The 27,670-nt window shown below is 33.1% G+C and overlaps 3 protein-coding genes across 5 annotated transcripts; all 3 read right to left on the bottom strand.

Annotated features, from left to right (window-relative positions):
• Positions 1-577: 577 nt before the first annotated feature.
• On the bottom strand, positions 578-8,030 carry LOC103484021 (probable protein phosphatase 2C 75). Of its 3 annotated transcripts, XR_536652.3 has the most exons (5): positions 6,830-8,030; positions 6,282-6,659; positions 5,099-5,204; positions 880-1,320; positions 578-771 (listed from the first exon to the last, which is right to left on the bottom strand). XR_536652.3 is itself a non-coding variant. In XM_008440910.3 (4 exons), the coding sequence occupies exons 1-4, from the start codon at positions 7,262-7,264 to the stop codon at positions 983-985; spliced, it is 1,257 nt and encodes a 418-aa protein (XP_008439132.2). In that variant the 5' UTR covers positions 7,265-8,030; the 3' UTR covers positions 578-982. The 3 variants fall into 3 exon arrangements, 2 of the variants coding, with proteins under 2 accessions (XP_008439132.2, XP_008439133.2); XM_008440910.3 differs by having other exon boundaries at positions 578-1,320; XM_008440911.3 differs by lacking the exons at positions 578-771; positions 880-1,320 and adding an exon at positions 1,394-1,749.
• A 10,421-nt stretch (positions 8,031-18,451) lies between these two features.
• Positions 18,452-21,076, bottom strand: LOC103484020 (subtilisin-like protease SBT1.3). The gene has a single exon (XM_008440909.3). The coding sequence runs from the start codon at positions 20,977-20,979 to the stop codon at positions 18,556-18,558; it is 2,424 nt and encodes an 807-aa protein (XP_008439131.3). The 5' UTR covers positions 20,980-21,076; the 3' UTR covers positions 18,452-18,555.
• A 3,642-nt stretch (positions 21,077-24,718) lies between these two features.
• Positions 24,719-26,750, bottom strand: LOC103484209 (3-ketoacyl-CoA synthase 5-like). The gene has a single exon (XM_008441172.3). The coding sequence runs from the start codon at positions 26,213-26,215 to the stop codon at positions 24,794-24,796; it is 1,422 nt and encodes a 473-aa protein (XP_008439394.2). The 5' UTR covers positions 26,216-26,750; the 3' UTR covers positions 24,719-24,793.
• Positions 26,751-27,670: the final 920 nt, after the last annotated feature.

Below are 27,670 nucleotides of genomic sequence, written 5' to 3'. Positions count from 1 at the left end.
CAGAGAGAGAAAATGACATAATAATATATTAGTATTGGGAGATTTGGGTCAACGAAACTTATATTTTGAGGCAATCAATGTGTAAAATACCGCTACACGAATCAACCAAAATTGCTTAAAAGATTGAAAGTTCTACCCCATGTGCCTTTTTATGAGACTACCATATTTAACTGCGAAACCCATGCTTACATGTGCTTAACCAATTTTTTCCACATGCTTAATTTATTCCAAACTCTCAACAGCATGAGCCAACAAAAATAAAAACCATTATTAGACAACCCTCAAACTAGAGGGAGTAGATAAATGATCATTGATCGAAAGAATAGAATCAGACCTGCGAAGTCCCTTAAAAGTCAAAAGGGCAATCGAAGCATGTTCCTAATGAATTGGATAATAATATAGTAGTTCCTACTGCATTAAAAAACATTCATTTGCTTGAAATGATACCAACGAACCTCGATCTCACCAACCAAGTTCTAATAAAAAGATACGACCAGATATTAACATGTGACTTCAACTAACAACATATTTTGATCAATTATGTAACTAATGCAAAAAAATACCGAGCAATGCAATATACAACAAACCTTGTAATGATACATTAACTAAATGTTGTCCAATTTAATTCACAAGCAAAAAGAGAAAAGCTTCATCTTTCTAGCATGTAAGACCGTGCTTGTATCCACCATAAAAGCTCCTCAACAACATCATGTGGCTGGAAGAATGTTGGATTACATGGACACAATTCTTCCAATCATCAGTTCTTTTGTGCTTCATGATGACATAAAATACCAAACATCCTCTCATCAGACTCTACAACACAACTTTCAACTAATAAATTCAATCGCAAACCTACACATTAGAAAATTAAATTCTCACCTACGAGGGGCATACATTAATGAATCATGCCTCCTCCAGTTCAGAACAAGGTTGTGCAACGTTCGCACGGTCAAACCTTAACTTCTGCTTTCTTTTTTTTTCCTCAGCTCCTCTTTAGATCAATAACCATGACACTGATGTTGTCTGTACTTTTCCGCCCTAAAGCAAGACGAGTTAACAATGCAGCAGCCAACGCACTTCGAGAAGGATAAGAAGTTCCAGCCCCTTCTTCTTCAATTTGAGGCACAGCATTGAGGTCTATTGTAGTAGTAGTAGCTGCCACTCCTTGGAGACATTCACGAGCTACCTCACAAGCCAACTCACTTGAAAGAACATCCCACAGACCATCGCTAGCAAGTATTAGACATTCATCCTCTGATTCTCTTTTGGTGAAAGTAACTTCAGGTTCCGATATTACAACTGACTTGAGATATTTGTCCCCTGTTCCCAACGTCACCAATGTGGAAAAGTAACAGTTATCAATCCTTTAAAAGAAAATTAATCAATAAACAAATTGACCGTCACAATCCAAAGATCAATACAATATATTTATAACATTCGTGTGACATTCATGTAACATTACAGACAAATGTAGAAGCTTGTGTTGCCAAAAGGCCATTTATCTCACACAGAAAAATAAACCTAGATAAAGAGAAGAAAAAAACCTAGAAGAACGAAAATATAAAAACTTCAAATGTTCATTCTGATCGTACATGAATTGAAGAAAAGAAACAAGAGAATTGCATCCTTCATCTCTATCAACCATACACATAAACCCATTACTTCAACGTCAAAAATTATCTCCCAAATTCGATGCTCGACCCTCAACCCTCGAAACGTAGATACAAAGACACTGCCACACTTTCATACCTGTATTCATACCTGCATTAGGTCATACGATCAGTCAGTCACCATGACATCATTTTAGAGTTCCTTAGCAAGTCAGCAAAGAAGTATAACCTTCTTTAGCAAGTGGCCAAAGTTCCTAAAGTTTTCCCAACTCCACTGCTAGCTAGATTCTTGTTGATATTAAGATTACTTTGTTGAACTATTCTCACTGTCAACTTCAAATTCTCCAAATATGTTACCTTCTCTGTAAAATAGCTTGAGCTTCCCAATGTACTATCACTTTTCGAGTCAAGTGATGTATCTCTCGACATGGTATTAGTTTATTAAATCTATTGATGTTTGGACTAAAAAGACCTTGCAAAAGATATCAATTTCTCAGACTGGACTTGCACGTATCATTAAAAATATTACAAAAGACATGCATTGATTATATGCTGGCCGGACTAAAAACTCTAGTTCAACACCTAAAAATTTAAGGGCTGATATCACATTTTAACGTAGTTTCAAATCCATTGTGGTACTGTTCCACAAGTAAGAAAGATATTTAGATCTCTCATCATGAGATCCCTCTGGTCGATTGCAAAGCTTCCATATTCAACCAATTTTCACTCTATAATAAGCTGGCTCAAATTCAAACAGAGAACTCACAGCTCTTCTTTCTTTCCAAATATCATTACATATGAGCATCAAAAATCTTGTGCGTGTGGCCTATATGGCAACATCTTTCCTCTATCCATAAAAGGATCAATTTGCAGATTAGCCTATATGCCGATATCTAACCTCTAATCCTTGATGAATATCAACATGTCGATATCACAATCATCTGAAGCAAGCAATCACCTATCTATTACCTTTTAACTTCAAGAATAGAAACTGATGGCCATTCTTATTATGGTTAAGCAACTACTACATTGAAACTTGATTTGTTAGACTCATGGTACGACACACTTTCCAAAAGAAATTTATCACGTCAGTTCTTCAAAATTGTAACCAAGCTTGTGATGTATGTATAAAATGCTGATCTCTTCAACCAAATAGCTCAAAACTTTATTCAACACTAACAATCTTCAGCCTGATCTTTCAACAATAAAGCATACAACTCATCAGACAAGTTCTGAGTCTTCTGATATCAGCTTAGTCTCGTCTTTAATATCCGCTGTGAAGCTTGCATAGTTTCATCTAAAACCATATCTAATCATAACCTGGTGCCGCATCAGTCTACCATTTCCATCTTAGTCATAAGGCAACAGACAAACCCACATACGCTTCAATGTATGTATGCATGTAGGGATCCCTGCTTGGATAAGCTGGAAGACTCGGCACTTCGACACTTCTTAACATTGTTCATCAGCAGTATCTACTATATCCCGATTTCAAAACGTCTTGGAAAAAGCAATAAATTCCTAATAATAAAACCTAACTTATTTCAAGTTCTCAAAAATGAAGTCCAGAAAACCATTAGTGAACAGTCAGAAGTATTATGTCAACTCAAAGGGGAATGAAACCTCTCCATGTCTAACGAGTTCAAGTACCAAACATTTGTTTTACTATTATTATTGTTGTTTTTTTGGTGAAATTACAAACTTAGTCCTTCAATTTTAGGCTAGTGTGGATTTTGAGGTTAGTCTAGTTCTCAATTACATATGATGTCACTACAAATTAGAATTATATAATTTTGAGTTCTCAAGAACCAATTGGATACAAAATAAAATGTCTGAGAACCTATTAGATATTTAGAAAGTTTAAGAACCAAAAGTTCAGGGACTAGTTTATAATCTTATCTTTTTTATGATGGAAAATACCCTGTACACTAAAGAAAAGCCAAATAATAGGAGGCAAGCAAAAAACAAATGTAAAAACGAAGCGCAGGGCTCCAATCCAAAAGGTCTTGAATCTACTAATTAATAATTTTCATAATAGTTATTGACCAACTGCGAAGTAGTTCAGGTAGACAACAAGCCAACATTAAAACCAACTAACATAACTGTCACAAGATTTGTCCATCCAGCCATATCCTACCATATCCTCATCAATCATCGGCATTCCTATACTTGCTCAGAATGATCCATTAAACCATACATTTCTTGTCAAGTAAACACCATTTGCACTCTCTTGACAAATCCAAGTATTTATCATGGAAATCAAAGAAAAGAAAACTATGTATCTGTACACACACAAGCGAATGAAGTAGAAACGTAGCTAAGGGTTTTCCATAGCAGTCAAAAACGCATAGCAGGATAACATCATTTATTTAACAAAAAAAATGAAGTAAATGACAAACCAATAGGGATACTAGCCAACATGACATAATTCTGCAGGATTCTGCTGCGGTAACAAATTGATTTTCAAAACCTTTACTCTGCCGTTTGTGTGTATTTCATCACAAGAGGAAAAGATCCCTCAACTCGTATCTTTATAAAGGTCACTCTAGTTGCATGAAGTTAGAATCCATATTGAAGGATCTGAAGGCTTCAAACTCTTGAAATGGTTCTTCGAACAGAAGAAAAAAGTGTTTCTAAATTACAGGACATCTTTTCATTGAGATTCTCACAAAGAAAATTCATTCTTGATCCTTACACTCATTTGTTGTAGATTTTTCTACTTTCAGCACGTCAAAGCCGTAAATACATTGCAGTGTTAGCATACAGCCCCAAAGAGACAGAGTTCTAGGACAAAGGAAAACTTTGACGCTTTAATGTCTTGATTATTATGTTACGATATGCACCTAATTAATATCACTCTGTTTTTTCTTTTTCCTGACAACAGTTACATATAATTTCCTCCAAGGGAGTAACTCGTCCCGTTGAATCAAATTTCTTAAAGTACATATAATTTCCTCCAAGAAAATAAGTCAGTCCCATAGAACCAAATTTCTTAAAGTACATATAATTTCCTCCAAGAAAATAACTCGTCCCATTGAATCAAATTTCTTAAAAAGAATAATGGTTCTGTAAGGGCAAGGAAGACTTCTGCTCGTTTTCTTTTTAGAAAAACAAAGATTTTTTGCCCTAGACATTCCAAGTTTAAGAAGAAGGCCTTCTACAAAGATACTGATAACTTTTTGCCTTTATTCACTACCATTCAATGATCCAACAATTTGTAGATGAGAGATGCATTTTCATTCACAAATCATATAATTCACATTTCTGCCACAAAATGAAATGTTGCCGGGTAACCAATTTCTGAAGCACCACAAGGCTTCATCAAGCTTAATGCTTCAAGATGAGACGTGGGGTGAGAAGAAGCAAAATCAGATTTATTCAGATCACACACAATAATCAAGCAAACCCAAATTCATTGAGGATGTCTAAGCAACTTCAAAAAAGCAAATAAAGTTGTGACAATCATTCATAGGAGCAGTAGTTATTACCTATCGCACGGGACATTGCAAGGATTCCTTCAACACGGGCTCCATTTACGAAAATCACCCGTCCTCCAGCAGCTTCAATCCTTGCTAGCTCATCATTTCTATCAGGCTGAGTGTGTAAGGATATGAAAATTGTGAGAAAGTATCATATGACCATCATGAGACTACTGCTGGAAAACATACCATAAAAGAATACACAGGGAAATTAAATAGACCAAGACTACTAGAACACAAAATCAGAAGAAAAAAAAAAAAAAAAAAAGCCAGAGCCAGAGCCAGCTACAGGTCACCCATATTCTATCCATCTAAAATGTGCTACTCTATTGGAAAACTATGAGGAAGAGTATGGGATGAATGATCACAGGAAACCAACTCACGTGACTTAGGCCTCTAAAACACATTTAGACAACAGAAACAAAAGCCAACTCCAGGGAATTACTGAACAAGAACATCTATAAGCAGCAAGGTCAAAGTCTCAACTTCTTATCACATAGGACTAAATAAGCCCCACCCGTCATACAACACTTCCAAACACACGTGGAAAAATGTGGATAATAACAAATAGTTTATGGTAAGTTATCAAAAGGTATCTGATTACACACATTTTCAGAAAGTTACAAACATGTAAAGTTTTTTCATTCTACTTAACCAACCACTTTTTTCCCCGCATAGTTGCAAGAGTGGAAATAAATTTAAACTCGAATCGAAGAGCCAAGACCTGTTTAGTAATCACTAGGTTTTTGGTTTACGAAAAATCCGCACAAGTATGGCGAAGAAATAGTTAGAAAAGGGGACCTAAAGAATTAATTGCAACAAAAGGAGGCCAGGATCTCCATAGCCACAGCCAAGGCAACAAGTGTCATAACAATAATAATGGCACGTGAGGATAACTATCCATAACATAAATCAGACGAACTGATATAGCTGTTGAAGGATGGGACATAAATTTGCAAGAGTAGTAAAGATTGGGGAAAAAACAGGAAGAATAAAATGGCCAAATGAATGAGAATCCAAGGGAAACCTAATCAATCTCAAAGTAAAGCAAGATATAAACTCCAACCCCACAATAAGATAGCACCAAAATTAGACAAACAAACCCTTGGGAGTTATCATCTCCCCAAAATTGACAGCATAGCACGTGTCCAGCAAACAGATCATTACAGGTCAGTAACGAGATAGAGTAAACCTTGTGATCAATAGAAAGCGGAATGGCTCTCCCTCCTCGGCAAAGGACGGCGCGTGAATCGCCGCAGTTGGCGACTATTATGTGATCCGGCGTGAGCACAGCCACGACAGCAGTAGAACCGCCTAGAGCCACCTCCATCGGATGGCACCCACACTGACCTCCTACGCTCCTACAGGCACAAGTACTAAGTGCCACTTCGTCCATTCTCTCAAAGCTACGCCGCATCACTCTTCTCCAAGTGGCCTCCTCCTCAAAGTTAACCTCCTCCCCGGCGCTACTTCCGCCGCCGCCACTCTCATTTTCCTCGCGAGTGCTAATCACGCGCGAAAATTCCTCCTGTACGAACACGTGCATCTTCTCCCTACATAATGCTGCCACCTGTCCATCCAACAAAGCAAAGATAATTAGAGCATTACAATGACGGTAATAACCTCAGTCCCCTGCTTTATAGAGAATGATTTAATGTGTACTCAATGGTAATTTGAACTGTGCAATTATTATCTATTTACTGGGAAAATAAATTATCAAATTTACTATTAGGGCTTTACGTGAGGGCCTCCATGTCCATCGTAGACGGCGAAGAAATGCACCACTTGCCGTCGGAAATTTTCTGAACCAACAACGAACGTGCTCACCGATACTGCATCCTCCATCTCACGTGACCTCCCAGAAACCGACATCATCCCAAAAACCGGCTGAGGTACCGATGGTGAAGCTTTTACAGTCTTCACGTCCTCCCCCGATGATGAAGACGATGAAATCTCGGGATTACCGTCGCCGTCCGTTTTCTGACCACGCTTCTTCTCAAAACCGGAAGTACCAGTTTGATTCTCTTTCCGGTGATGAGCGGTAGAAGGCGAGGGATTCGCCGACGATACTGTTGCTAAACGTCTCATCTCTATTCTACGGCGCCGGCGCTCTCGGCATTTGGCCGGCGAATCTTCATCATCTCCGCTTGGCATTCTACAGTGAACCTCCGTCATCGGAATGGTCCGAAGCAGGAAGTTGCGGTGAAATATCTGTGGGTGAGGAGAATCATGACGAAGGAAGTGTTAATATGAACCCGGCAAAGAAATGGTGTGCGGAATTTCGCTCAGAAGAAAACGTGTCGCGGTTTTCCTCTGTGGGGAACTTTCCGACCCTTGTTCTTCGTCGAGCAGCAGAAAAAAAAGAGAAACTCTCGGGCAATTCTAATTCTACGGGCAGCTGCCCCACCCGTCTACATCCGACCTCTATTTCATGTTGTGAAGACACGTGGTACTCATGACGATCCTCTTTCCCTGATTCCTTTTCTCTTTCCAGTCAATTTCTCGTATCGCGAGAATTTTCCCCCCGAGGACACGTGTCAAAAGTGCTCGAAAAGTGGAGGCCCGTCTTGCCAGGACGATACAAGTAGATCAATCAGAAACTTCCACGCCAGGCTTGTCACAAACGACACAACACCGGTCCCACCTCGACTCAACTCTTTCACCGAAAATCTCTTTTTCTTTTTCTTTTTCTTTTTCTTTTGCCACGGCCTTATACGTGCCCTCATTCTAGCTCACCAGCACACACATCCTGACGTGTCTGGTTCAACGTTGACACGTCGGAAAGTTATTTGACACCAACGGCGTCACCCTTTGTACGCTTACAGCCGTCTCCCTCACGTTACTAAAGTTTTGATTCTTCTAACTTTTTGGAATGTTTACAAAATTCATTTTTACCCTAAATATATATATATATATATACACCATATATATCCTAATTTCAGATCATTTCTTTCTAATCTATGTATATATAATGGTTAAATGTTCGAATCTATTTGATTTTATTATGTTCTCTACTGAGCAACTTAAAAGTATTGAGTAAGTGGTCAATAAACTATTCACAATTTTTAAAAAAGTAGAGGCTTATTCACTTTTTGTAAACACAACTGCTAGATTACTCTCTTTTTCTTATAAGTTAGTTCATAATTTTCCCATACGATACAAGCATATTAATTAGACAGAGACTATCAAATCAGAATTATCGTCTCTTTCTAAAGTTTGAGAGAGGTTGTTTAGTTATCTAAATCTATAAATATAAAATCTGATTCAACAGATATTATTCAGGCTTTAATGAATCGTAGTTTGTCTTATGATCTGAAATATACAACTTGTGGTGGAGGCATGTATCTTTGGAGTTAGATAGCTAGTCGAATATTGATTATGAGCATACTTGTAAGTCCGATATTGTTTACTCTCTAACACAGTTTTGTTTGTTAATTTGTTTTTCTAGTTTATAAGGTTAAAGAATTCTTGTGGGTGTTCTATATTTCTAACGGGGACGTTGTAAGTGGTAGTTTCTATCTATTATTTTCTTAAAAAAAAAAATAAGAAAAGAATATGCATAAGTTATTTTTTATTTTCAATTTCTTCGTATGTTTGTGATTCATCACTGTATTTTTTAAGTGACTTGTTAACTATATAATAGATAGAATTTTTTTGTTATTACAACGTGTATAGAAAAGTTTTAACAACATATAAGTGTTTTTTAAGAAAATATGTACAAAAACATCCATAAAGCTTAACTATAATATATGTATTAAAATATGTAGATACTAAGAATGTGATACCAAAGATTAAATTTCGTGACATAAAATCCAACTTGATAGACAAGACTAAGGATGATGCAAAGTTGGTCTCATTATTATTTTATTAATTTTGTAATTGGAGCTTAATAAAAAAAAAACAATAAACTTATATAGAAAAAAAGATGAGGAAGAAAATGTTGATGATTGGAATAAGTAAAACAACATAGAATATAGTAACGTTAGATTATTATATATATAATAGTTAAAGTCGTGAGGGAAATGTAAAAAGGAAAAATAAAGAGAAGAGTAATAATAAATTATAGAAAAAGATGACATAATATAGTGTGTGTGTTCATGGGACTTTGAGACCAAAAAGGAGAGTGGAGAGGTGGCGAGAAAATAGAGGGCGAATTAAAGAGGTGGTATTGGTAATTGGGTACGTGACGGTGACAGCGAAAGTGACCGTTCCAACTCCGAAGAGTCTCTTTTTAACCTTTCCCCTCAAACAAACATCCCAATCCAACTCACTCTCCTCTCCTACTTTCCATCATTCATATAAAACAAAACGAAATTTAATGGACGATAAGAAAGAATTGGATTAGGATAAAACTAATATTATAATAAATTTAGTATTATGGTAACATGTGTTTGGAAAAAAATTTAAACAGTTAATTTTATGATAAGATGTGTGAAGAAAAGAAGTTATGATATCTTTAAGAAGAAGAGTTATATAAATAGGATTATGATATGTTTTCTCTTTTGTAATAGTTTTTCCAAGTCATTTTGTAAATGTAAAAGTCATTTATTGTATATTTTTAACTTTTCAAATCGTCCAACATTTTGTGACGTTTGTCTTACTTTTTCTAACACTAACGTCATTACATTTCACATTTTTCTTTTTTCAGTTTTTTCTGTTATATTTTATTCCATGTCATTTTGTAAGTGTAAAAATCATTAATTGCATATTTATAATTTTTGAAATCGACTAAGATTTTATCTATGATTTTGGCTTTATTTTTTAATCTGTGCTTTTTTATAATTATTTTGAAGTCATTTTCTAAATGTGAAAAACATTTATTGCATGCACACTATACTCCTTTAAACTCCCAAACATCCTCTTGGGATGTATATAGTAGAGGAAACACAAATGGAAGGACTTCCAAACTTCAAAACATCTTCACAAAAGAGAAAAGAAATCCTTCCAAATAACTCCATATTCCAACCCACCGTAGCCCCCATTTCTCCAGCTTGACTCACCTTTCCCTCTTTCTTCCACCAATCTTTAAAACCCCTTTCTTTGAATTAAAAAACAACCCCATCATTTTCATTTTCCTCCGTATTTCAAATTTCCTCAAAGTTTCAATCTTTTATCGACCCATCATCTCAAAACTCCTTTTCCCTAAGAAATCATCCATAATGATGAATTTTGAACTCCTTTAGCATTATAATTATGGGTTTGTTCGAGATTTTCAATTCTCCCCTTCCACCGCTCTTTTTACATTTATCATTTCCTTTTTTGTATTATACTCATATAATCAATAAAGACAAATTCATCAATAAAATAAACTATCCATCGAATTTATCAAGTTTTAGCAGAAAAGAAAAATGATGGAACACAATCTAAGCATGCTTCTCAGAGTTATTTATCAAGTGTTAAATATTTTTTTGGTAATCATCTGCAAAGGCTCACAATCAGAGCATGCTTCTCAAAAACAAATAATGGAACACTTTAAAAAGATAAACACAAAGCACAATCATAAGCAAAAAAGAGAGGAAAATAAAAAGGAGAAACCTATTGGAATGGAACACTGAAGCAAAAGTAATCCTTAGACAAATTCCTCTCTTCCAAAGTACTTGAAAACAAAACAAGGTAAAGAGAAGAAGATGTTGCAACAATAGCGTGGAATGTTGAAAATCCCCTACAATAGAATAATAATTCATCTTCTTACATTCACATAGCATATGTATTACTAATAAAGCTTATTATTAAATGAAATAAGAAATTAAAAGCATTTTACCTATTGTTCCATTCAACATTTCCAAAATTTTGCTTAATTTAACATATGCTTTAAAGCTTTGGAGGCTAATGACTCCAGTTAACGTGTAAACCTACCAGAAAGAAACAAAGAAGTTTCTTAACATTCAATCTTCTCTTTTTACTCGTGTGCACAGAACACAACAAAAGTCCTCAATGCTTCCATTTCCTAGTTCTAGTCTCTTCCTTTGTAACCATTTTTCATTTTCTTTTCTCTATTTTCTTCTTTGAAAAAAGAAATAGTCTGTCTGAGAGCAACATGTATTAAAATTCACATATTCACTCAAGATGCTACCGGTAATAAACATATATAAATATATGCACATTGAAACAAGACAACAATTGGATTGGATTGATGATGATGATGATGGAGAAAGCTTTTCTGGAGTCATTAGATTGGATTGATGATGATGATTCCATTGATCGAAGGGTTTAGATTTTCATTCAAAAGTTCTATGCAGATATGAAAATTGAGAGGCCAGCATCCATTTGAAAAATCGAGGAAGGAAAAATGGGAGAAACACGAGTTGAAGAAAGGGGATTAAGGGATAAAACGGGTATTATGGAAACCCTACGAGGGTTTCCACAAACTAAGCCCAAGCAAGGGTTAGGGTTAAAGAAAACCCCGCCCCACAATAAATACATTAACCCCAAACAGCCCCTTAATTTTTAATATTAATGACTAATTTATGGATTAATTTTTATAAAGATAACATACCGACAAAATATTTACAATATAACAAAACGAAAAAAACTTGAGAAACTGATCCATTTTTTCAAATATTTCAGTTTGTCCTCTTTTTATCTTCTTTCTTTCCTTCTTTTTTGCAATTCTTTTTCTTTCCATAGTTTTTTTCTCTATAATTTTCTTGAAATATTTTTTTTTTGCCCTTCTTTCCGTTTGCAATTTTTATTTTCCTTTCTATCATCTTTTTTCTCTGTAATTTTATTTTATTTTTTTCAAACAGTTATTTGATTCAAGATTGTGTACCAAATATAAATATCTAACTTTTATTTTTTTCAACCAAATATAAAAGATCTATTTTTTTAATTTTTTTTCAAACTGTTATTTGGTTTTCAAGATTGTGTAACTAATATAAAACATATAAAAAAATCTTAAAAGAATTATTTGGATTTGGCTACCAAATTTAACGATCGCATAATCAAATCTAGACGATAAATATTGAAAAAAATCGCATAGATTTTGTAATCTAAACGATCGATAGAAAGAGATAAATATAAAAGATCGTGTAATAAATAATAGTTAAATCTAAACCACAGTGTATAAAGAATAATCTAAAAAAAATCGTTTAGATTTTGTAGTCTAAACAAGAAAAAAAAAAAGTCAAATATAAACGATCATTAGGGTGCAAGTTAATCACATAACATTTTTGTATTTTTGCTATAGACTTTTTTACGTTTTTGAAATTCGAATATTTGGCAGGTTTGTATATTTTTTAAAACACCCCCAATTTATATAAATTTGGGTGATATTTGGTTTAAAATTATATGTCAATATCCACGAAACAAAGGAGAATCTTTAGTTATTGGAATGAAAAGTTAGATGCTTGGATTGTTTGCTTTTAGAAAAACCATCGACAACATATTATATACCTACATAACTCTCGATATGACAAGATTATTCCTATATGTTATATTATATAACTATTATGGAGGAAGGGGTTTTAGTTTCTTAAGTTTTTTTTTTTTTAAAAAAAAGGTTCAATCTAGGGGTCTTGGATAATCAAAGTTAATGAAATTCGTAAAATAGTCGGAATATTCAAATCTACAAAGAATATATGCCCAATTGAGAGAGGCAGGCGTTTGTCCTTTCAATACCCAATTCTCCCCCTATATATTCTTTATTTTCTTCTTTATTTTTTAAAGGATAAACACACAATTTTGATCATTCAAATCATAATTTATAATTTTGAACAAAAAATGAGGCCAAAATTAAAGCTATTTGATACATAGTAAATACAAATATTACATTACATAACCAAAGACGTATTAATATCTTGTAATTAAGCAGCAACCATTAAAAGCCAAGTACTTTTACAATGCCTATTATATTGTTTAATTAGGAAAAACTAATTAAGAAGTCTTTATACATATCATAATATCAACCCCTTCAATTTACTAATTTCATCCTTTTTATTTCACATACTTTAATTATTTAATGCATTTAATACAATATAACTATATTACAATTTTACAATTCACTTTCTTTTATATCCCAACCATAAATTGTGGAATAATAGTTTTCTTTCTCCCTCCCCGTGGAAATTAAGAACAAACTATCTAACTTGATATTTCAATTTTGCGTTCAAAAGTCACAAAATTTATAAAATTTATTTAAATTAATAATTAAATTGTTTATAGTCGTAAACTAAGTTATAAATGTTGCTATTGTTATTTTTATTTATATTTTACTAAATAAATTACATATACATATATATAAAAGAATTTGGGCATATTTATGGATATTTAAAATTAATATCCAACCATTAGGTTTATGGATAGATAACAACGAATATTTTAATCCTTGTTATAAGGAAAATTGAAAATTTAACTCTAATTAAAGATGTGTTTTTTTTAAGTTTAAGCAAACATTTAAGTGTCACTCTTTTAAAATATAGGGTATTATAATTTGCACAATATGAATTTTGGAAAATTTTCATAAATATAATGTACTAAAACGTCTAACAAAATACGATAAAGTTAGTCATTTTTTTAAATATTTCAAGTTTGTCTTTCCATTTTTATTCTCTCCGTGCGATGGTCTTTCTTTATTTTTTTTTTTTAATCTGATTTTTTTATATCGTATTTTTTTCAATGCATGCATCGTGTATAAAGGATTTAAAATTAGCCAAATTTAAATCATACCAAATTTTGAAAAAAAAAGTAGAGTAGCCAAATCTAAAGCACTGAATTTAAACGATTATATAACTAAATCTAAACCTGTAACCAAATTAAACAATATAATTGAAAAAAAAATGATTTGACTATCCAAATTTAAACAAACAAATCTAAACAATTGTATACTAAATATAATTACATTGACGGATCTAAGATTCGAAACCATGATTTTATAATTGTTATCAGAGTAGAGGCACAACCTTTACACTACATTTTAAAATAAAATATTATTTAATATAAATTGTAATTTGATATATTAAAATTAATATTAAAATACAAAAATCGATAATGTGAGGGAAGCAGGTACACTACGAACTCCTCATGTAAATATGATTAATTATTTATACCTTCAACAATGTATGCAATCCCAACAAGCATTAAGTGCAAACTAATTACCAAAATGCATATATTATCTCAATTATATATCATCGAATCATCTCAATTTTTTTTATTATGTGATATTTCTCCATCACATTTGTATTAGGATTAATACAGTTTGAACCTTGAAGTGGGTGAGTTTGAGATTGTGTTTTTGTAGAGAAATTTTAACATTTTAGGCTATTTGGTAAAACAAATTTTCAATTAATCTTACTCGGTTTTAACGTACAAAAGTATTAGGTAGTAGCTTAGATTTTAACTTTCTTTAAAATATGCTACCTTTTCTTAATCTTTTATTAATCTTACGTCTATCGTTCCATGCATTAATAGTTTAGCTTTCGAGTTAATTCTCAAATTTTAATTGATTTATAACTATTATTTAGATTAAATAGAAATATAATCGCAATTCAAATCAAATAACATTTTAAATATTTACATTGTAATATCAATATGAAAAAATTGAAAGGGTAATCTGCTTTAGTTCGTATAATTAAGTAGATTACACAAGTTTAATACTAATTTACCAAACAATAATGTAGCTAATTTTTTCTAATTTAAAATTAAAATTTACAAAGCACAACCAGGAGCCATTGTTCCAAAAGTTACAACATCTCACGACCAACTCTTACTCTTTTGAATACTTACATATTGGACATACTTAAATATGAAAATGTGTATATCTCATAAAAATTGATATAATTGAGCATGCATGTTGTACTAATTACAAAATTATGGTGGCACTATTCATTTACATTAAACTACCTCTTTGGTAAAATTTTATTTCAATAATTATAGCTATCAAAAATCACTCATCATTACACATATGAATTTTGGGTCTCATTTCTATATATATATTTTGAACTATTCACTTGGTACTTGTTTCTTTTAAAAGGGACCGTAAATTGTGAACCAAACAAAGAGGGTGGGTCATTCAAACTACAGTTTCAAGGCATGTGCAAAATTATTGAGCATAGTATTGTTTTTTATATTTATCGAAGAGTTGTAATCTTATTCAAATTCTAAAAGTAAAATCGAGCTAATGTTTTAAATATTGTTTTGTTTTCTTTCCAATTCTAGCTTGGTTTTTTAAAATATGTGTAAAAGGTAAATAAAAATACAAAAAATTTAGAAGTAGAAAGATTGTTATAAGATTAATTTTCAAAAACCGAAAATCAAATGTTTATTGAAACGGACTTTAGTTATTTAATTTGATCACGTGATAGGGAAAAGATAGGGAAAAGATAGTTTGAGAAATTAAAATGATGCCTTTCAATTCATGTACATGTTTCAAGTTCAAGTTGTTTTGAACTCTACCTAACATTCTAACTTATCCTATTTTTAAAATGTATAGATTTTCTAATGTTTGCCCAAATGAACAAAAGTATCAACTTTTCTATAAAAGGGAAAAAGTCAACTGCTTTCCATTCCCAAACTTCTTTTCATCAATGTAATAAACACAAACACTCATGTTCCTTGTTCAATTGGAGATGAGAAAAGTTTGTATGCTACGAACATAGTTTTATATTTCTATCGAAATATTGATATTGCCATATTTTTTTGGATTTGACATTGACATGAAAAAAATCCATAAAACATAATAATCAAAAAAACAAAATATCACTAATGTTATATAAATAATAGATACATCTGTTGAATAAGAAATTTTTGAACAAATTACAAATTGTCACATCATTTAGAATTGTATTTGGCATTAACTAAAAATTGACATGTGTCCAAAATTAAATTTAAAGACAAATTGAAAAATTCTAATGATGTCAGTGTTTTTATTATGGCAATTAAATCAAATTAATTATTTTGGTTCAATTAAATATTATTTAGTTAGGCTAAAATTCAATTGACCCAAATGCATGTGATTGAGCCCATGGGTATAGTCCATGGACCATAACAAACTCAAGTCCAGAAAAAGCCCACCAGGGAACTCTATAGATAAAGGAGTTCTCAAGATCTAGAGAGAATTCTCGAAAGAGATAGAAGACTCCTCAACTCGAAGCTTGAGCTCTTGAAGATACAAGCTTTTTTCCAAGACTCCAATTTCAAGAACATCTTCGAAGATTGAAGCTCTTTGAAGATCCAAGTTTTCTTTCAAGTCTTCAAGAACACCCTCGAAGATTGAAGCTCCTTTGAAGATACAAGCTTTCTTTCAAGTCTCCAATTTCAAGAACATTTTTGAAGATTGAAGCTCCTTTGAAGATACAAGCTTTCTTCCAAGTCTCCAACTTCAAGAACACCTTCGAAGATTGAAGCTCCTTTGAAGATACAAGCTTTTTTCCAAGTCTCAAACTTTAAGAACACCTCGAAGGTTGAAGTTTCTTTGAAGATACAAGATTTCTTCCAAGACTCCAACTTCAAGAATATCACGTGCTTCACTTCCTCAAATCAAACATAAGCATCCAGTCGAGAGAGAATCAGAGGATCAAATTCTAGAGATCGAACCACATCGCATCAAATCAACGTAAATAAACATCAACACAAGTTTAACTCCACGAATCAAAATTTTTCGGAAATCTCGTGAACAACACCAACTTATTTTAAAATTATAAAATATTTATTTATCCGTTTAATTTTCTTTTTCTTTTTTAGTTTTTTAAAAAACATCCATCAAAATTAATATATATATATATATATATATATATATATATATATATATATATAATTATTATTATTATTATTATTATTATTATTTTCTTTTCAAAATTTGGTAAAACTAAGATATAGATACTTCTATCTAGATACAAAAACGACTTTATAACCGATCACCAACTGCTATTTGAAAGAGTATTTATCTAGAGATTGATTTAGTATGTTTATTCTTTCTAACTCAAATTTTACTTTTCTTTCTTTCTTTTTTTTTTTCTTTTACAATTTTGTTTTTTAAATACAATAGATAAATTCCCACGTATTAGGGTCCAATACATGCATGACGTTAGGTTTTGTTTAAAAATACTACGAGGTAGCCTTTTAGAGGTATCCAAGATTTTCACACCGTATTCTTTATTAAAGATCTTTAATGTAGATGGTGAAATTTTGTTTTAGAAACTACCTAAAGTGGGTAATTGGTTGCTGCTTTAAGTGAGGTTTTTTAACCTATATTCTCCTCTATTGTTGGTATTTATTGTGTGATTATTATTGTTGAGATATATTTCATATGTGTCTCTAAGAGAATTTGTTATACCCATTATTGGTTATAGACTTAAAGTGGAGAGATTGACTGTGATCAATGGTCACACAGTCTTTTATTCCTCATGTTGAGGAGATTTTTTCCATTAAATTTGCTTGATATAATTACTATTCATTCTACATGCCCCATTCCTACTAGATTCAATAAGACAAAAGTGGTATAAAAAGCTTAGTTGATTCACTGTAATTTGTTTGTGTTGAATATGGATACTAACATCAAATTACCAACATCGTTTGTTAAAAAAAAATGTATATTTTTTAACGAACACATCATGGCTTATGTGATACCATGATTGGAAGGTATAAGGATTTTTATTCTAAATATGAAAAATAACCAAATTGGTAGTTTAGTTACTACTCAAGAGAGATGAATTCTTTTTGCCAATAATTTTGGCATAAAACACTAATTACTATTTGATGTTAAATGTTTGAATTTTCACTCCCACGATTTTTAGAAAAAGAAAAATAAAACAAACTAATATATTCCAAAAAATTGAAGAGTTAATTTTAACATTTGAATATTAGGTCCTATAGTAATCTAAATTCAAATTTAGACTCTTTATTAAAGTAGAGTTTTTTTACGCAATATCTTAAACTTAATGGACAATAAAGTTGTTGACATAGATTTAGATTAAAAACAAGATTTTAGTTTTCATACTATCAATTCTATAACCACTCAAATATTTTCAAATATGTAACAATTTAATGAGAAAAATAAATGTTAATTTTTTTAATTTAATATATTGGGTTATGGACAAGAATTAAATTGTTGCAAATTCTAAAGTACAAAAATGGACTTGTTACATAGTTTAGTTTAATAATTAAGAGATTAAACTACAACAAAATTGAGAAAAGACATAAACTAATTTAACTCCTTTATTTTTAGAGAGATAAATGTAAAAGAAAAAAAAGGAAGTACAATAAACATTTTTAGAGAGATATTAATATAAATATTTTTCAGATATTAATAGTTATTTTTGGTTTAAATAACAATAATTTTCTTTTCCTTCTTTTTTTTCTTTATGAAAATGAGGAATTATAATAGCAAAATTGAATTGCAAAAGCTATGAAGTTCGATGGAGAGAGTAATAAAATTGAAATCCGCTGTTTGTTTCCCACTGCCACTGCCAGCAACAAAATAATTCTAACAAAAGGAACGACTTTGACGATTGATGATGAAGTATAACTGAAATTCAAACAAACGACAACCAAGTAATCACAATGGGGCTTCTCACTTTGTGACTTCCATCTTTCCAAATCAACCCTCCAAATTCCGGCATACTCAGTCTCTTCTTCGTCACAAAAGTGATTCTATAAGAAAGCTTTTCATACCTTCTTGTGAAATTCAGACTCTCCGGCTCAACTTTCACGGCCGCGCCCTTGAACGGAGTCACCACCGCATGGTAACTGGAGGTTGCAGGGCCGACGTTGGTGACGGTTCGGTGAAGGGTCAGCGAAGTGACGGAGGTTTTCTCAGGGAAAACGGCGGAGATTGCCGGGTAATTCAAGTCTCCAGGGTTTGGGAGAAGACGACGACATGTTCTGTTTGAATATTTGGAGAAGACTTTGAGTTGTGTTGGGGTTAAATCCTGTGTACAGAGGAAGTCGAAGTAATCTTGCGGCTGAATTTCGTAAACCAAACCAGGATCTAGGGCTTTTCTAGGGTTTATGTGGCCGGCGCCATGGTCGTACGGACTTGACGGTGATGCGGCGGAGGAGTCTTGCAGAGGTTTGTAGGTGTTATCGTGAATGTAAGCGGTGGTCATCAGTGCGGATTTAATCGCCGACGGGCTCCAATCGGGATGCTTCGATTTGATTAGAGCCACTACGCCGCTGACGTGAGGGCAAGACATTGAAGTTCCTGAAAGAATGTTGAATTTGACCCTTCTTGTGTCCGTCGTTAAGCTCGACGGTCCTGTTTTTCCGGTCCAAGCGGCGAGGATGTTAACGCCAGGAGCCACCAGATCCGGCTTTAGGATCTCAAGTGTGAGGAAATTTGGTCCTCTAGATGAAAACGCCGCCACCACCGGCGACGGTTTTACCCCTAATCTTGTCCCTAAAAACCCTAATGTCGCCGTCGCTTTTCGATTCGTTAATGCGTACTGTTTAATTGCTTTGCCTTCTTTTTCCCCAACGGCAACAGCCGGTACTAAATGGCAATCGGCAACAAGTTCTTCCCCATTCGCCGCCGTGTTCGACAGAATCATCCCGATCCCACCAGCATTTTTCACCACCACACCCTTCTGGACCCGAGGGCTAATTCCCCGATCACATATCACAATTTTTCCGGCGACGACATGGGGATCTAAAGTTCCCTCTAAACATAGCGAGCTCGGATCAGGGCTGCTCGAGTTACTCCCCATGTAGACAATTGGGAATTGTTTGTTTTCTGGAATTGTGATTCTTCCTCTGTAAAGTGAAGCGCCGCTCATTGTTCTGCCATCGCCGAGCTTGACAATGGCCGGGAAATCTCTGTCCATTGTACTGGCACCGACGGTGGTTATCCATGGTGATACATTCGTGAGACTTACAGGGTCCGGCCCTCCATTTCCAGCCGAGCAAGAAACAAACACGCCCATCTCCATTGCCCCAAATGCTGCAACTGAGAGACTATCGCGATAGTACGAAGAAACCCCACCTCCCAAAGAGATGGACAGAACATTTACTCCATCGGCCACAGCTCTGTCAACAGCCGACAAAATGTCGGAGCTAAAACAGCCACCAATCCAACAGACCTTGTAAGCCGCAATTCTAGCTCCGGGCGCCATTCCTCTAGCCGTTCCATAAGCATAACCAAGAAGACTCGCGCCGGCCACCGGAGAGCCAGCGACGGTAGCTGCCGTGTGAGTTCCATGCCCATCTTGATCCCTCGGCGACTTGTACTCCAACTGTTCGTTAAATTTCCCAGTTGCAGCTTGATACCCATGGTAAAACACTCTGGCCCCAACGATCTTTCTGTTACAATTCTGTTTCGTAAACCCTCTCCCTGTTTCACATTCCCCTTTCCAATGCGCCGGCACCGGCGACATTCCTGCATCGTCAAAGCTGTCACTCTCCGGCCAAATCCCAGTGTCCAAAACTCCAACAACCACATCATGGTCTGCAATTTGCTGAGACCAGGCGCTGTTGCTATCAGCTGGTTCAAGCCCAAGAAATCTGGGGCTTCTGGTGGTATGGAGCTCGTACTTCATCTCAGGAAAAATGGCCACAACCCCATCTTCTTCCTCGAGCTTCTCGACCTCTTCTTCACTCAATCGAGCTGCAACTCCATGGAAAACATTCTGATAACTATAAATGATCCTCTCTTCACCTCCTCCACCATTACCTTCTCGTTCAAGGTCAACAACCACATTGCTTAGCACATTGGAGTACCACTCAAAATGATTCGTAAAAGAGGCCGGCATTGCGGACCTATCCATTTGAACAACATAAGTTTTCAGAAAAAGAGCACTTGAAAGAAGCAAAGAGTCTAAAAACAGAAGCAAACACAGGCATTTGATAGGAGAATCAGCCATTTTTGGAAACAGAGGAAAGGAGCGTGTTTGTGAAAAATGAAGAGGGAATGGGGGAGTTTTGAGAATGGAGGTGAGTGTAATAAAGAAGAGTGGTTGTTTCATGAATGCCAAAATTGAAGAAGGGTATCAGTATTGGTGGTTAGAAGTTAATTTGGTTATGCATAATGGTCCCCTATTTTTATTGCCATGACCATTATAATTATGAATTTCTATTCTTCATTTATTATTTTTTTTACTTCTTTTCTTATTGTTTCAAACCGAAATTTTGAAGATAAAGTAAATAATTTCAAATTTTCAAATTTTAGGAGTAGAGAAATTTCAACTTTAACATTCAAAACCGACAATTTCAATTACCGACTAATATCTACACGATAAGTCTTTTATATATATATAAAAGTAGAATTTAATGTTTGAAAAAAAAAAGGTAGAATTTAATGCAAAACGATGTTAAACTGTCATCTTGGTACTATATTTTGGATTTTGTTTAATTTTATTTTATGTATTTTCAAATATCAGAATTTTAGTTTTCCTATTAGTTTTTGGTTGAATTTTCAAAAAAATTTATTATCTAGAAATATTTTTACTATAAAAATTTGCAAGCAGATTCACCTATTACATTATTATTAAACCAAATTCAATAAAAATCAATTAAAAAAAATACTAAATGTAAAATTTATTTAAAATATAAGGAATAAAATTTAACATTTAAGAATATATGGACTAAAATTTGAAAATTTACAACTGAATGAAATTTAAAATTTTAATCTAAATGAAGATATCAAATGAATAAATATTGTAGGAAGTTTATAGAAAAACATTGGAAAGTTTTTCTATACCAACCATAATATAAATACTATTATGATTCAATGGTCGACGTTTTTTAAAATTATAGTATAAATAAAAGGAATATTATATTTTTACAGTACTAGATGTTTTTCCATAATCATGAAAAGATGAACAAGATTTATTGTTGAGATAGAAAATTAGGATTACTTTCCTGTTTTAAAAGTTATGATATTTAAGAAAACTAATATTTAATGAATAGTAGGCATAATTTTTAATGTGTAAAAGGAAACTTAGGTCAGTCAAAGTCATATCACTTTATTAAGAGTAACATCTCACTACAATCTTCTGTTGAGACACTCCTAAAGTGGCATGATGAGAAAATAGAATTATATTCATTATCAATCCTCTTCTAATCCCCCTTTGTGACCATGACATCCTATGCCACAATTAACCCCCTAAATCTAAAAATTGAATGAATGTGATCGGTAGACAATCCTAAAATAAAATACATTTTCTTAGAGTGATAGTAAATCTATTAGTTAAAATGTAATTGTTATTTTAATTGGTATGTCTTTTTTTAAAAAAAAATATTTAAGTATAAATTCGTAAAAGATTTAAACAGAGAAAATCTAATATCAAAATAGTAAAATCGTAGGTAACAATCTTTTTGGTGTTGGCTTAGTTTCATCGTGATGGGTGATGGGTCGCTGTTGATGCCGCTTGTGATGGTTGCGACAATGAAGCTTTTTTCCAATTATCAAATAGATTTTTTACGGTCATAATTTTCACGTATGATCCATATCGTAAGGTTGGATTCATTCTTGAAGTCAATTGTCGTATTTTCCGAATTATTCATTTTTGTCTCATTTGTAAACTTAAGCACACAATAGGTTTTTAACTTTTGGATAGTGTTTGTGTTAGAATTGGCTATAAATAATTTCCTTATGCTAATCAACTATTATTGGCCTCACGAATCTAAATGTCTCTTGATTTTATCACTTTTTACTTTTCTTTTTTCTTTCTAGAAATTATATCTATAAATGATAAAATCACAAAAATATCTATAGTAAAATTTTGATTCTAGCAATAATACCATATATAGAAATCTATCGATGTGTATTAATGTCTATCACGAATAGAACCTAAGTTTTGTTATATTTTAAAATATCTATTTTTTTTAATAATTTTATAAACTATGAAACCAAATATATTTATAAAAAACATTTGATCCATCCGCTAACAAAAGTTAATTCATTCTAAGCGGCATGCTTCGTGTATATTGAGTATATTAATTAAAAAATATTTTAAATAATAAAACCGCTTAAAATATTTATAAATATAGCAAAATTTCATAATTTATTATTAATAAATACTGATATACAATGATAGATGTCTATCATTGATACATTTAATAGACACTACAATATTTATCAGTACCTATCAATGACAGATGATTATAGTCTATGAGTGCAAATCAATATCTATATTTGAGAATATTTTTGTTCATTTTGTTATATATTTAATTCGAAAAAATTTCTTTAAAAAATTGAATTTAATATTAACCATTTTAGATAACTTTTTTTTTTTTTTTTTTTTTTTTTTTTTTTTTTTTTTTTTAGTTATCAACAAAGTATTTAACTAAGACTTCTTGTAACATTACCAACAAATCCAATCAGCTCATTGAAGTTGAAATATTGTATAATAATTTGAGCTATTTTAAGCATATGTTACTAATTATATAATTAATAAACTTTAACAATTACAATAATAATAATAAAAAAAAAGTTATTGCAACTTCAGATCTAAAAAATTTCACTTCATGTCATGTGGATATATTTTTAAGAATAGAGTAGAACTTACCGACATTTATGTAGCAACTAAGAAAATTCAAAGATATTTTGTTGAATATTATTGAGAAGCATATATATATATATATATATTAGAATTTGAGAAGTAAAAATTTAGTTGATTTGTAATTTTATGAACTTTTTCTCCCTTTGAATTATTTCAATCTGAGATAATTGTTTGGTTGGAATTAGATTCTGTGGATACGGCAGAGTTGAAGGTACTTTGTTTTGTAGATGGGCAGAATTAAATAACGCAATTATAGAATTTTAATTTTGAAGAAATTAGGTATACAACCCTACTTATATTCTCTCCCTTCACATTCTCATTATTCATTCTATTTTATCTCATGCATCTCCATCCAACTTTTATATTGTACCTCTTACTTCTACTAAACATTTTCTTTTCATAAAGTCTAAAACTTTAGCCTCACACACTAGGGCAAAACAACTTTTGAAACTCTACTTTTTCTTCTTCTTCAGTACATTACACAATATTTAATTAAATCTGAAAACAATAACACCATCCAGATAATTAATTCCATTGGTATGAGGATTTTTTAGGTAGTTTTTTTTTTAAAAAAAAAAAAAAAAAAACATAAAAGTCGATTATGCCAAAGGTAGACGATAGGTAGAAGTTAAACTTCTTTTTGTCCTTGCCGGTGTCTTTTGTAAGTGTGTGCATGCAGTAGTTACTAACATGCTTTTGAGATGTGTGTGATTGTTACTAACATGCTCTTAAGTTAGATTCCCTTTTATGTCTCTGAACTTTCCTTCTTCAAATTTGAATTAGTACTATTTTGATTCATGGTATTTTAAAATTTCTTTCTAATCTTAAAACTCTTCAATAATTATTGTTTTAGTTCTTACATTTATTTTATTTCAGCCCATTAAAATGAGAATTTTGGTCATCATGTGTTCACATGTGCTAAAATAGGAGCATGATCTTAAGCTATATAGTTTAGAGACAAGCTTTTGGAAAGTAATACTAGATAGAAAAGTAACATAGCAACTACCAAATTGATTTTTCCGAAAAAGACAATTAAGACTAAAATATGCATTTCCAAAGCTTAGAAATAAAAATGGAACAAAACTCAAATGACCAAAATGAAGGTTTGAAAATTTTTGGACTGAAATGAAATAAACTTAATTAAGAGTTAAAAACCAAAATAGTATTTCATAAATAGAAAAACAATAAAATCAAGGAGGAAAAAAAGAGAGGAATTTTATTAGTTGGTTATGCCATTAGGTGCAAAACCACAGGGATAAAAGAGAGATTTGAAGAGCTAGGTTGGTGGGCCTAGAATTGGATACCGATCAATTACATCAGCCCATGGTTCATTATTAGACTCTCCAGAAATGGGCCGAATACACTCCCAAATCAAGCTCACACATTTGGGCCCAGTGCCCATTCCAATTTGCCACACTCTATCTCCTTTCTCAACTCTTTCTTTAGCTTCCAAATAAGCAAGTTCATACCACAACGAAGAAGACGACTGGTTCCCGAATCTATGAAGAGTCGTCAATGCCGCTTCCACATCCTTATCGTTAAGCTTCAGCACCTTTCCTATCTCCCTTATCACCGCACCCCCCGACACCGGCAAGCAAAAATGCTGAATCACCGTTTTGAAATTCGGAATGTAAATATCTTGCGATTTGTCCAAGAATCGCTTTCTCAGCCTCGAAAAGCCATGCCGTAGTTTCTCCGACAACGGCAAAATTGAAGCACCCAGAATCGTTATGTTTGATCGGAGCGTTTCTCCGGCGACATGGAGTAAATCCCTTGTCAGAGTGACGCCGAGTTTTCCGTCCGTGTCCTCTTCCCGCAGGCCTGATAGGTAACTTTTGTCATCAAAAGCTCTCTGTGTTCTGAGCGTTTTAATCAGTTTATATTTTGAAGATTCTTTCGCTTGTGTTTTGTTAGAGAGCAGAATAGCTGCACTTCCCATTCGGAAGAGGCAATTAAGGATCAATTTAGAGCGTTCTTTTCCTGCATACCAACCGTTCGACAAAATTTCTGTACTAAGCACGACTGCATTTGAGTTTTTGTGAACTTGAAGGAGATTTTCAGCTAAGTGAATGGCAATAGCACTTGCACTACACCCCATTCCAGAGAGATTAAAGCTCTTAATGTCATTTCTCATAGAATATTTGTTGATGACTATGGATGACAGAGAAGGAGAAGGGCAAAAGCCACTGCAATTAACAATAAGAATATCAATGTCGGAAGGAGAGAGATGGGTTTTGGTTAAAAGGTCATCCATGACAGGAAACAGTACGATATGGACTTCATTAATGGATTCCTGTAGATGGGTTTTGGGTGGTATGAAATGCAGGGCTGGAGGGAGACAAGTTTGTTCACTCTGTCCAGAAGACATGAGAGTTCTGGCCATGAAACTGATACTCTCACTGTCAAAAATATCCATTAAAGTGGCATTTTCAAGGAAAGTAGAGAAGGGGACCCTGAAGAAGCTTGGTGGTTTGAGGCATGAGAAGTCAACTAAGTACACTGAATTAGGAGAAGCAAGATTGAAGATGATGGAGACGACAAGGAAAGACAGTGGGAAGATATGGAAAAAGGGATGCCATGCATGTGAGAAGTACAGATAGGCTTCAATGGAAGTTAGTATGGGGATGAGAATAATGAAAGGGGTATGAAGTAATTGAGTGGAATAACGGAGGAGGAAATGGTCGGGAGAAGAATCCATTGGGGAAGAGATGGCAATGGAGGAACTGGAATTTGAATCGTGGTGAAGAAATGAAAGTGGATGTTAAATGAAGGTCGAAATGGGCTCTCCAAGTTTGCTAATTTGCTTTGCTCGATGTGCCGCTGGCAGTTAACAGGTGGGAACTTTAAATTTGATGCGATGCTTCACCCGGACGTAATTACTATTGACAGTGAGTTAAAAGAACAAAAAAACAACTATCAATTTTGAGGTTTTTTTTATCTAATAGGATGAAAATTTTAGTTTTGTGTCCCTTGAAGAAGAGACCACTAAAGCGTCCCTTGATATTCGTCTAACTTTTATTCTGGTCAACGCATTGTCGTTGGAGCACACCACCTGTTCAAGAGAGCTCAACCTTCAATCATATTATTTTTTGGAAGGTTATCACTTTTTGTTCAAACACCCGATGATGATTCTATTGATATAGCTTTGAGAACGACTCTTAAAGACCATTTACTTTCCATATATTTTCACAATGGCACGTTATTTTTAATCATAAGTATTTATGATTTTATTTTTGTTACCAAATAAATTCCTCATGTCAAAATGTTAGAGATGTAATTGAAAAAGACATATACCCAATTAAACATATGATACAACCTTCTTCGCGCTCTTTGAATTTTTTTCTTTTTGGTAAGGACTTGGAAAATTTTCCTAGTTTCTCTTTTTAATTGAATCCTAGTTCTCTAGAGTCATGTCTTGCATAGGAACCTAATTTCAATGTTGTTAGAAAAGGATCAAGTTTCAACTAGAGGTGTAAAATGGAGTGCAAATTACTATGTACGGCAGTGAACCAACAAAAAATATTTTAGTAGATTAGGTTTCTCTTTTTCAAGTAGTTAGTTTTGTGAAGGATGGAGAGCAAAGAACTGATAGAGTCCGAAACGGTTGATTGGTTTTTTTTTTTTTTTTTTTTTTTTTTACTTTCATGCAGATCGACCAATTAACTTATAATCATTCTCTTAAAGAAACCGTAATCAATCAAAGACTACACTTAAGTAAATATTAGTGATAATATTAGACCATGTTAGGTAGTGATAGAGCTTAGGTAAATATTAGTATAATTAGGTAGATATTTGTGGCATTAATGATATTGTTTAGTTCATGATATTGATGATAGAATCTAGATAGTTTTTAGGAAGATATTAGTGATATAAATGATAAAAAAAAATAAGGAGATATTACTGATATCATTATGTCGACGATATCACAAAAGCTTGAAAACAAACAGAAAACGATGATACAATTGATCTACGACGAGTTGGAGAAAGGTTCAAAATGAAGATTCAAGCAAGAAATTACAAACGTCAGGCAAACAAGTGTTGGAAGTCAGACCGACAATTAAGGTCTCTAAGATGGGCAGTGCAAAAAGCGATAAATAAAAGAAGAAAATGGAAGATGACGTTGACGTGTTGGAACAAAAGAACGTGAAAATGG

This window comes from Cucumis melo, chromosome 6, assembly GCF_025177605.1.
Source record: "Cucumis melo cultivar AY chromosome 6, USDA_Cmelo_AY_1.0, whole genome shotgun sequence".
Classification (NCBI taxonomy): domain Eukaryota; kingdom Viridiplantae; phylum Streptophyta; class Magnoliopsida; order Cucurbitales; family Cucurbitaceae; genus Cucumis; species Cucumis melo.
The sequence above is the reverse complement of the archived record's forward strand: the minus strand, read 5'-3'. Positions and strand labels throughout refer to the sequence as shown.